The following is a 12,525-nucleotide window of genomic DNA, read 5'->3' as shown; positions in this document are numbered from 1 at the left end:
TTTATGACTCATTGCTTAGATAAGAGGGTAGTTTATGATAGTTTCTTTGTTTATTTGTTTGGGAAAAGGGAGATGCTTGAAATGAGGACTGAATGATCGACACTCGAGCTCATCATCTCAGTTTTCACTTTATGAGTGCAAGTTCCCATGAAATCAGATACATGTCACTGATAATTTTCTTAGGCGGCCATTTGTTTGGTGTTTTTGTTTTGTTTCTGTGGTTGTGGATGTGTGGAATGATTTTTTATGACTAAATTTTAACATTTAAAGCATATAGTGAGAAAGTTTGCTTATAGTTTCAAGACGAAATAAACCTTATGCAGAAGATCACAAATTACTAATGTAAACAAAAACAAAAATTGCTAGGGAAACTCAGGAGGTCTGGCAGCATTTGTGGAGATAAAGTAGAGTTAACATTTTGGATCCAGTGACACTTCACCAGAACTAGAAACGATGAAGAATTGAAAGGGGTGAAAGGATGCTAATTTTTCTTATTCAACTTTGAAGTTCAGACATTCTCACAATTTTGGTCTGATAATGGAAATGAGTTGAAGAGGCCACCCACCAATTGTCCTGTAATTCGAAAATATTTCTGTATTACCTCCATTCTGTTTGTAATCTTGTGGTGCATTTCTTTGTCAAATAACACTGAGCAGACTGGCACAATACTAAAGCACTGAATCTACATTGGTTACAATTAAGTTGAATAAGATTAGAATAATCAATTAATATAACTAAATTAATAATGAAATGTCAACTTCCCTCCTGGTGCCAAACAATGATCTAAGAGGAGGTGTAGTATGAGAAGGCAGCACTGAGAAAATAGATCAGAAGACTCGAGTCATGGCGAAGGTGTTCCCATTAACCTTTGTATTCCAAGGTGAAGGAGGGCTGCTCAGTATTCCCTACCTTTCCAAATTTAGATTTTAAATGAAGGAAATTGACAAGGTGAATATTGTGAGGCTACTTCTTATGGGAGAGACTGGAACTCAGTGATCTTGTTTAAAAATAAGGGGGCTTCCATTTAAAGCAGAGATAAGAATAAATCTTTTTTTTAAGAGGGTCTTTGGAATTCTCTACCCAAAAGATCAGTGGAGGCTGGATTACTGAATATTTTTTAAGCCGGAGTTAGATTCTTGATCGGAGTCCAAGGGTAGAAAGGGTAGGCATGAGAGTGCAGTTGAGGCTTCAGGAAGATCAACTATAACCTCATCAGTTTGATGGGTCAAATGGCATTCTCCTGATCCTAATTTATATGTTCACAAAGAAGTGAAGTGTTTTGGCATGTGAGAGAAAGTTCAGATTTGGCTTGTAATGTTTTCCACATTTAACACCAACAACTTCCATTTATATAGAGCCTTTAACATGGGAAAATGTCCCAAATGGCTTTACAGGACCATAATTACATAAAAGGCAGCACTAATTCAAAGAATGAGATGAACAGATGACAAAAAACTTAATCAAAGAACTGGAGTATATTGAGTATTTTAAATGAGGGGAGAGAAATGGAGCGGTGGAAAGTTTCAGAGATGGAATTCCAAAGTTTAGGATCCAGACAGCTGAATGGAAGACATGGCTCCTAATGTTGGAGGCTGTGTGTAGATTCTTGTAGGGTTACCCTCGTTGAGCAAATCTGTGAAGATTGGGATTGTAAATATGAGATGAGTTGGACTCCGAACCCAGGGAGGTCAGCGGGTGAAGGAAATGTGGTACGTTGGGAAAAATTTTGGATGAATTCAAGTTTATGGAATTGATAACTTGGTGAGGAGCCTTATTCCAGACGGAGGACTGGCACCTCCAATCAATGTCACCAAAATCACATCAGAGTGAAAAGTAAAGAAAATTAACACACACCAAAGAAATTCACCAAAAGTCCTCAGACAGCAGTTTCCAGACCTACCAACACTTCCATCTAGAAAGACAATGGCAGCAGACACAAGGGAACATCACCACCTTCAAGATCCCCTCCAAGCCACTCACTGTCCTGACTTGGAAATATGTTGCCGTTCCTCCTCTGTCGCTGGGTCAAATTCCCTCCCTAATGGCATTGTGGGTCAACTCACCGCAGGTGGACTGATAAGGTTCAAGAAGGAAGCTCAACACCACCTTCTCAAAAGTAGCTCAGAACGGGCATTAAATGCTGACCAGCCAGTGACTTCTGCATCCCACAAACAAATAAATAAATAAAGACACACATACAACCTCTAAAATCAATGATACCCATAATCTCTAATAATTGCACAAAATGCAACATAATTCTCAACACATTTTCTTATAATGTGTAATATAAGTAAAAACAATGATGCTGGAGGAAATCATTTTGGCTATATCAGTTGATAGAGACGACAGTAAATCGGACTGTCAATTTGTATCAACGCTAATTGATATTTGGGGTGACATACGGCTTAACTACAATTTTTTTTCTCCTGATGACACTGCACTCACACCTAACAATCTGGATTTTTTTGTTTTGAAACAATAAATCTAACGTTTCAGGGGGGAGAGGTTCAGAAGGCTTGCACCCCGCCCTCAGCGGGCAGCTGACGCAGCTCCCGGGCAGTTGCCAATATGTGGCTCGGATCGAGCCGCTGGAGTGGACCCTGGTCGTGGAGAGTGGAGTGTGGAGAGTGGAGAGGCGGGAACTGGGTTCTCGAAGCAGCTCGAAAACTTCCATTTGAGAGATAGCACAAAGATTGCAAGCCCATTTCCTTCATTCCAGCAGAAGGTAAAAAAGAAAGCAGAGCCAGGCTCGAAATGAATTGGCGAGAATGTCCTGAATGTGTTATGATTTCAGGCTGCAGGAGAAAAGGGGTGGGGGCACGCTGACAGCCGAGGGATGAATACAGACATAGGTGAGAATTGGCATTTGATGTGCCAAAGTGCACCCGTCAACCTTTGTACCAAAGGCATTACCGCATAAATACTTGACTTCGGGATATATAAGGATGAGGGTATTTGCATGTTGGTTTTATGTTGTGGAATTTGGAGCGTGATGGATTAGTTACTTTATGGAGGATTCGCCAACGTGCATTCGTTGCAGTTGGGCTCTGTCTCTGTTTATTTGAGCGTTTCATTGTCCCTGGATTCTTCCATGAAATCCGGAATGTCATTAACATTTCTTCAGACGCCTCTTCAGGGCAAGCTGAACACGAAATGGAACTACTGCAGTGACTAATAGGCCTCGGAGGAGGAAAGTTCTTGCTGATCTGACCAGTTGTTTCAACAGAAGGGGTTGATTCTCGTTGGCGAGGGGTTAATTGAGCTTTCAGGAGTGTTTACGCGAAAATTGCGGCTCTGTGCAGTTGAGAAACGTGTGGCATGATTTCCTTTGTTGGTGTCTGTGTAAACATTTGTTCAAGTTAAAACCAAATCGAAATTCTGTAACAAGAGCGCCCCGCAATTCTCCGACAATGTTGTAACTGTACTGCGTGATATTGAAGAGTTTTTGTCGTTGAACTCATTCGTGGTGGAAGTGTTGGCAACAAAGCTTTTTTGGTCTCTTCTTAAGCTGGAACATAAAACAGTTTATTTTCGTTTCCACAAGGCACTGCATTCCTAGAAAATTCCTCGAAATGGAAGGGCTCGGGAACGCGGTGCAGAAGAAAACTGCTGATCTTGAGCACATGGCGGAGGTTTTAATCACGGGGGAGCAGCTCCGGTAGGATTACTTGTTTGTGGATGGTTTCCAGTGTCTCTTCCATCCTTTCAAATCGAAGCAAAATATTGCAGCTTTACATTATTCACTGCTATACTTTTTACTGTTCCGGAGTGCAACCGGAATGTTTTCCTTATGGGAAGCGTACTTATAGTAAAAGGCCTTTGGAACGGGGATAATGTCTAACCTACACAGATGATACCAAGTTAATGCCTTCTTTCTTGTTTCTTTACTCGGAAATTTTAAGAAAAATAGTTTTTGTGACCCCTCTTTCACAGTGCTTTTATCTTAACATGAAATGTCGTATTATCATTTGTCAAATACATTATTTTGTAATTTGTAGCTTTTTTTATCTCTCCATTTAAAAAGAAGACCTGTATTTATTGCCCATTCCTCATTGCCCTTGAGAAGGTGGTGGTGGCTTGTCTTTTTGAACCTCTCTTTGGTATAGGTAGGTCCACAATGCTGTTCGAGAGGGAGTCCCAGGGTTTTGACCCAGTGACAGTGAAGGAAGGATGATTTATTTCGAAATCTGTTTAGAGCTGAAACTTGCAGGTTGTGGTATTCCCATATATTTGCTGTCCAAGGAGCCTCTGTGCATTTCAGCAGTGCAATTTGCAGAGGGTAAACACTACTGTCAATGTGTATCAGCGGTGGCCAAAGTGAATGTTTTGTGCATGTGGTGACAACCACATGCACTGGAGTATCTCTATGGCGTCAAACTTTCTGAGTGATGATGGAGCTGCATTTATCCAATCAAATGGGAAGCATTCCATCACACTGATGAGTTGTGCTTTGTGGTAGATTGGTTTTGGGGAGTCAGGAGGTCAATTATGCATTCCAAGATTCCTAACCTCTGACCTGCTCTTGTGGCTACAGTATTTACATGGCTTGTCTAATTCAGTTTCTGGTAAATGGTAACCCCAATGATATTGATTGTCAAGGAAAGATGGTTCGTATCTTTTTTGTTGTGTATTGTCATTACCTGGCACTTCTTTGCACAAATGTTGCTTGCCAGTTGTCAGCCCAAAAGTGGATATTTATTCAGTATCTGAGGAGTTATAAATGGTGAAGAACATTGTACAATCACATACATCTTGAAGAACCTGAAATGAATAGAAATACATTTTTAATTTTTTCCTAGTCCCTCAAATCTTGGTTTATTTCTATTCTATTTGGTATATTTGGATCCTAATGGAAAATAACCAGTTTGCAATCCTTTTAATGCAGTGATCCGTTTTTAATTATATCACTATTCACTGTAAGCAAAAGAAACAAAAATAAGCTATTAAAAACAGTATCTGATACACCTGACTGGAACTCTACAATATGATGCTGCCTCAAGATATTTTGAGCACGTCATTGGTAATAATTTCTAGATAATGTCATCTGATGTATTTTTGTTTAAAATTTGTGCCTTTTCTGAATTTACAGTTTCCTCCCTTCCTTCTCTCCATATCCCTGAATCCATCCGATTCCGATCGATAGCTTATCCAGCCTTTTGAATATCTCTTTTAAAAATGTTTCATCTATGCAGTGTTGAACTTGGGCAGCATCAATTTCCTGCTTAAAGGCAAATGCAGAGTACTCACTTACTATCTCAGCAATGCCCTTTGCTTTCAAGTGTAGATTGTCTTAAGTTCTCTGTTGGCCCACTTGATACAAATATTTTTATGCCAAAAACAAGTTTTTAGATTCTCTTCTGTGTTAGCTGCCAGTCTCTTGCCCTGTCTCTTTGCCTTTGCTTCTCTTATTTCCTTTCTGTACTTAGCCTGGTTACCACTTGTATTATATTAAACAGCCTTTATTTGTTTCATTTTGCTCTTTATCCCTTTAATAAGATAGGAAGTTGCTTTTGTTGGCTTTGCCCCCTGTGAGACTATTATTGAAAACGTCATTTCTTTAAAGACACACCATTGATCTATTACAATTTTACTTGCCAGTCAATTTACCTAGACCTATTGAAATTGGCCATCCATCAATTATGTACTTTTACTTTGGATTGCTGTTGTCTTTTTCCATATTTAGGTAAAAGTGAGTGCTGCAGATGCTGGAGAGTAGAGCCAAAAGCGTTGTGATGGAAAAGCATAGCAGGTCAGGCATCATCTGAGGAGTAGGAAAATTGATGTTTCGGGCAAAAGCCCTTCATCAGGAAATTTCCTTATCTAACCCAATATAACCCAGATGTTATGAGACAAATGGTTATTTTTCCTCAATGCTCTCCTACTAGTAGTTGATCCACTTGACTCACCTCATTCCCAAGAATCGATTCAGTAATGCTTCTTTCCTCATTGGGCCAGCATTGGGAGAGAGGGGGTTCACTTGAACATACCATGAAGACTGTTATCCTTTCTGCCTTTTATAATGTAATTTTCTCAGTCTATATTAGGACAATTAAAATCCCACATTATCAGTACTGCATAGTTTTTTCCATCTCTCTGCAATTCCTCTGCAAATTTTGCCCCTTTGTTTCTTTCCCAAAATTCTGTGGCATACAAAATGCATCTAAAGGTGTAATGGCATCTTTGTTTATTAACTCTAGCAAAAGTGATTCTGCCATTGACCTGTCCAGGATGTGCTCTTACTCTCTCCAGCACTGTATTATTTCCCATATTCAATACAAATTCCTTGCCTGAAAACCAAGTATCCAGCGGTATTTGGATCCTAGTGCTATCTTATTTGAACCTAGTTTAAGTTATCACACCACTATAGTCCCTGACAATCTGCACCTCCAGCTCCACAAATCTATTTGTCGGATTCTGAGCGCTTACATACAGATATGCACTTGAGCCTAATTTACATCTTGTTGCATTCCTCCATATTCTGATGCTACATAATACATTACTGTTTCTGAGTCTAATGCTGGAAATCTGTCATAATGATTTATTGATTTTTTAAAAAGTTTTTTAATCTTTTGGAACTGAAGAGGAATCATTTTATGTTCAAAATATTAACTAATTTTTGCCAGAGTTTTACCCGCACAGATGCTGCTAGATCAGCTGAGATTTTCCAGCAATTTCTGTTTTTGTTTTCGAGGTTTTCCTACATTTTGTTTTTATTTCAGATTTCCAGAATCCATAAAATTTTGCTTTTTTACCAGATTTGGCAGCTGATTTATACAAAATATTTTATGTCTGCTGTCATTCATGACCTTTCTTCTCTTGCTGCAGGGCTAAACTAAATTACTCAGTTTTAATGTAACCTATTGTTTCACATCCTTGGATTGCTTTCGGAATGACGGCTGGTACCTGTGTAATATAAATAAAATTATCAGGAGCCAAAAGTAAAACAGGCTTTGGCCTTTAAAGTTCTTCCTTTCATTTCTTTAATTTTGTAATACTATGTTCAATGTATCTGGTGTTTTTGCTTTCACTATCCCCGATATTTAAATTAATATTATTGTCGGGAGTTCATGAAGCAACACTAAGTATCAAATTGTTTTATGAATTTGCATGGTTAACAATACCCTTGTGGAAATCATTTGCAACACCTTTGTTTCTCACACTGCTACTGACTGTAAATGTGCCTCTGTTCCAGGTATGGCAGACAAGGTTAGAGTAAATTTTAATGGACAAAAATACTCTGTATTCTGGTGGAAATATTGTCAGTGTATTGTCTGGATATGGGTATTTAAGTAACCAGTTTTAACTCTGAAAAGGTCATATAAAGCAGATGCTGAACATATAGTAATAAATAAAAGAAAAATAAACTGGAAATAATGAACACACGAGGCAGCATTTGTGGGTGAGAGTAGCTTTTAATGCTTCAAATGTATGGCCATCCATCTGAGTTGCAAAAAGTTAGGGACATAGCCTCTGCACTTGCTTAAAACATACTATGTAAAATCACAGTAAATAGATCATACAGTATTAAATAATCAAAGTAGATGAATACTTAAAAAGTTTGTAATTTCTGTTAAATTGTTTTCTTGTAAAGTCATTGAGCTTGCATCTCTCTAGTATCTCACTAAAGTGGTGAGCCTTCATATATAAGCTTGTAATATAGGGCTTATCTAGCTGTAATATATTTTGCCTGTATTTCCAGCATCTTGGGGAGAAAATTGTTTTCCTGATGGTGACAACCTCACAATACCTTGACAAACTGGCATCTTCATATAGTTACTGACTAAAGAGAAACATTGAATATCCATGACTTTTAAGCATATAATATAAAATGGGCTGCACTCTGTTGCAAGGGTTCCTATTGACAGCACTGCTGTATGTATCTTTTAACTCTCAATGTAGTTGAGTCAAGTTTTGATTATATTTTGAGATATGTTAATAATTCAGGTACCATGTTTCAGATTTAAAATCACACTTTGAAAAAGGCATCAGTCACTTTCTATTATTCTTTGTCCTCTGATTGGCTGTGAGATATATGTAGGAGCTATTAGTCTCATTCTGGCCTTTGAAATGTTTAGCAATTAGACATTGTGGCAAAGTTAAACTTAGCTTTATGCTTCTATAAATTATAGGATGCATTGCACAATACTCCATCCTTATATAGGAGTATCCTCTGATTTAATCATAATGTCAGGTTCTTCATTTTTTTTTAATGCTACTTCCAAAATATTAGCACAATGAGTGTATATAACTTTCTTGCCAATATAGTGGTTAAGTTTTGCCAAGTTGTATGCCAACTGCATTACAATTAAACATCCTATTTTTGGCTCTCTTCTCTACTGAATCATGTATTTTGAAACAGGGTCATTGAATAACAATCAGGAATAGAAACACTGCCTCTCGATAGCAATTAGATTCACAAGAAACGTCAGGGGTGCAGTTGCCACCACTTAAAACATCTGTATTTCAAATGGATATCATTCGTATCAGCCTGAAATTGATAATTCTTAACCAGTTGCACTGACATCAAATACAAAATTTGCCATTTGTGGTAATTTAAATACCTCATGGCAGAATCAGCTCTGTATGCTCACTAATTGCATTTTATTATTTTGTTTCTGAAATGCAAATTCTTCATCAGATTTAAATTACAATGTTTAACTCAATTCAGTTTTTTAACCATCTGACTGCATTCAAAAGTTTCGATTTTGCTACATCAAACATCTCTTTAGAATTGCATAGTGCACTATAATTAATTATTTATAATTTGCTGATTTTTAAAAAAACAAATAAGGATACATAATGTGTATACGCCTTTTTAAAACATTTAGTAAATTGTGATGAAGTGATTTTCAAAGTAATAGCACTTGTCAGGATTGGGTTTTTAGTTCATGTTAGGAAGTAGTAAAAGTTATACCAATGAATATAAGTTAATGGAAAGTAATCCCAATATTGGCCTGAAGGTCCCGAGTCCATGAAAATAGCATGGATCCTGAGCTGCATTGCCTGCCAGTTGCATGATCTTGTCAGAGCTGAAAATGTGTTGCTGGAAAAGCGCAGCAGGTCAGGCAGCATCCAAGGACCAGGAGAATCAACGTTTCGGGCAGAAGCCCTTCTTCTTCGGGCTTATGCCCGAAACGTCGATTCTCTTGCTCCTTGGATGCTGCCTGACCTGCTGCGCTTTTCCAGCAACACATTTTCAGCTCTGATCTCCAGCATCTGCAGTCCTCACTTTCTCCTCGCTGGATCTTGTCTGCCAAGTTATGCTGGCCATTGTATAGCAGATGAATCGTAATTGCGTAAATTAACCTCCTATATGTGATAGGGACTTCTGATGTGTTGAGACATGAAACCAACATTTATTCCATCTATGAAGATCTAGGAAGAGAAGGGAGTTATCCTGGTTTATCCCCATTGTTGTGGCTTAACACCATCTTCTTAACGAACACTACTGAAATTAGACATTCATCTTGTTTGATATATATACATTAAAAAAAGTGATTTCTACTGTTATGTATTCATCAGGGAAACTTCCAAAATGGGCATGAAATCAAATAATGATAGAAGGATACTTTAATTAGAAAAGAGGAAATAATTAGTAAAATAAATAAACTTGGAGAAGATAAAACTCCTTGTCTCATTGGAAGAGATAAGTGGCACTCTTATGTGTAAATAACAATCTATTAGAAAAGAGAATAGTGTCAGAGGACAAGAAGTTAGCCAATCTGAATCCTGTTGTTAAAAAGTGAGATAAAGTAAATCCAGGGAATTAGTCACTAGGTGTTAAATTGATGCAATCTTTTCTCAAAGATGCCCTGTCAGAAATCTAGAAACAAAGTGTTGAGAGAACAATGTTGCATTCTTTTAAAGACTTCAACAAACATAAACAATGTAATGTAACATATTTGGATTTACAAAAAACCTCTTTGGAGATATTCCTCTGTAGATTTGTTAAAAGGTCAGAATATGTGGAGAACAGGATCAGATGAAAAATGGGTTACAAGCTGGCTACCGAAGAGAAAATCAACATAGGGCTACAAACAGTGTTCCACAAGGATTGACATTGGGACCAGTGTTCACTATTTAGCTCAGCAATTTGGACTCTGAAATCAAACATACAATTTCTGAACAACAACTTGGAAGATCAAGCTATACGAAGGAAGAAATTGGAGGATATTAGTAAGCTTGCAAAATGATGTGTGATTGCCAAATTAATTTCATTGTAGATGAGTGCGAAGTATGGCATTTGGTCGGCATGAACAAGGATAATAACCTAAATTGGGTAGAGGAGCTAAATGAAATGGAGGTAGGTATGTAAAAATCACAGAAAATGGCACCAGTGGTTGATAAAGTCATAATTTTTAAAAAAAAGCATTGAAATTTATTTCTGGAGGGATAAAATTCAGAAGCAGAAAAGAAATGTTAACCTCCTATCCATCACTGGTTAAAGCATATTTGGAATACTGTGCACATTTCTAATCTCCATATTATAAAAAGGCTTTGGAAAAGACCCAAGAATAGTTTTGATATTATCTTAGCCCCATTCTCTTAGAATCTATATCAGGTAAAACTAGGTAAAAACAATGACAGCAGATGCTGGAAACCAGATTCTGGATTAGTGGTGCTGGAAGAGCACAGCAGTTCAGGCAGCATCCAAGGAGCCTATCAGGTAAAACTGACAGTTGCAGCTCAGTCTTTTAAGAACTTAGAGGGGAGGCCTAATCACTTTAGTGGAAGTGTTTAATAGAATAGACTTCGGGAAAATCATTCAACTTGCAAAAAAATGTTAAAACTATGACTCATAATTACGAAGAAAGTCATTACTAAATCAAATAGAGAATTCAGGGCAAACACTTTAATCCTCTAAAATCATGTGCTACCAGAAGCCTGGTAATTGAGGCAAAATACAGAAATGTATTTGAAAGGAAGTTCGATAAGCCCATAAGAAAGAAATAGAAGCTTGACCAAGACAAAGGGAGTTTGAATAATCTGCTGAGCCATAAGATTTTCAATGGCAAGTCCTCTGTTAAACTTACCATTAAGTATAATGTGGGTGTGGCTGATCCTGTGATTTTTCCTTGGCCTTAAAATTTTGCTGACCTTGATATTTGAAGGTATGGTAAGAAGCATTTTAGTCATTATTTTTTAATGACACACCCTAAATATTGAGAACACAGTTAAGCATTTTGTTAACAATGTAACCCATCTTGAAATTACTTCTATTTGCATTAGATTTAACAAAAATCATTGATATGTTTTCTACTCAGTAGTTGTGTGAATAACTATATTAAGAGATGTAGTACTTAGCCCATAAGGAATACCCAGATTCCATGTTCAAATCTTGGCATGGCTGTCTGTTGCTGGATTACTAGCCAAAAGGCCACTTGTTCAGTATTTTGGGAACCGGGGCAGTCAGGTTTGTGGATTTTGGGCAGGAGGTAGAAACTGGCGGTGCGGGGTTGTGGGACTTTGGGAAGTCTTATTGCTTAAAAATGGTATATGATTGCTAATATTTTGTAACACAGCTAAATGTAACCTGAACAATTGTCTTTATTCAACATCAGTTGTTACCAAATTGCAACTTGAAGGAGCCAAGGGTTTTTCAAGATATCAGAAGCAGACCTTAAAATGTAAGAGCTACAGTTTAGTCCATTACTAATGCTACATGCTTTCATTTGTATTCTTATCTTATCCAAGCTTAAATTTTATAGATTTCAGACACTGGAGTAACATGGATAGAAGATTGCCTGCTTAGCAGAAAACAGTATACATAAATATTTTTCCTTCAGATCAGCAGGATGTGACAAGTTGAGTCCTGCAGGGGTTAATGCAAGGCTGTCAACATTTTCCAATTTAAATTAATCACTTTTATAGAATCACTATAGTGTGGGAGCAGGCCATTTGGCCAGTTGAGCGCACACCGACCCTCCAAAGAGCAGGTCAACCAGACCTGGAGGTTAGCTAATGTGGTGCAACATTGTTTAAACAAGGCGGTAAGGACAAACCAGGGAACCAAAGACCAATGAACCTGACATCGGTGGTGGGCAAGTTGTTGGAGGGGATCCTGAGGGACAGGATGTCCATGTATTTGGAAAGGCAAGGACTGATTAGGGATAGTCAGCATGGCTTTGTACATGGGAAATCATGTCTCACAAACTTGATTGAGTTTTTTGAAGAAGTAACAGAGGATCGACGAGGGCAGAGCGGTAGATGTGATCTATATGGACTTCAGTAAGGCGTTTGACAAGGTTCCCCATGGGACACTGATTAGCAAGGTTAGATCTCATGGAATACAAGGAGAACTAGCCATTTGGATACAGAACTGGCTCAAAGGTAGAAGACAGAGGGTGATGGTGGAGGGTTGTTTTTCAGACTGGAGGCCTCTGAACAGTGGAGTGCCACAAGGATCGGTGCTGGGTCCTCTACTTTTCATTTATATAAATGATTTGGATGTGAGCATAAGAGGTATAGTTAGAAAGCTTGTAGATGGCACCAAAATTGAGGTGTAGTGGACAGCAAAGAAGATTA

General features: G+C 37.9%; 1 protein-coding gene across 8 annotated transcripts in view; it reads left to right on the top strand.

The window, feature by feature from the left end:
* Nucleotides 1-2,314: 2,314 nt before the first annotated feature.
* The window catches only part of deptor (DEP domain containing MTOR-interacting protein), a 134,306-nt gene continuing 124,095 nt past the window's right edge, over nt 2,315-12,525 (top strand). For 4 of the 8 annotated variants that reach the window (XM_043688969.1, XM_043688968.1, XM_043688967.1 and 1 more), the window contains exon 1: nt 3,310-3,658. In XM_043688969.1, the coding sequence (XP_043544904.1) occupies nt 3,573-3,658 (86 nt within the window). In that variant the 5' untranslated portion in view covers nt 3,310-3,572. The other 4 variants (XM_043688964.1, XM_043688965.1, XM_043688966.1 and 1 more) reach the window with 4 other exon arrangements.

Source organism: Chiloscyllium plagiosum, chromosome 4 (assembly GCF_004010195.1).
Source record: "Chiloscyllium plagiosum isolate BGI_BamShark_2017 chromosome 4, ASM401019v2, whole genome shotgun sequence".
Classification (NCBI taxonomy): domain Eukaryota; kingdom Metazoa; phylum Chordata; class Chondrichthyes; order Orectolobiformes; family Hemiscylliidae; genus Chiloscyllium; species Chiloscyllium plagiosum.
Note: the sequence above shows the minus strand (reverse complement) of the source record. Positions and strands in the feature narration are given on the sequence as shown.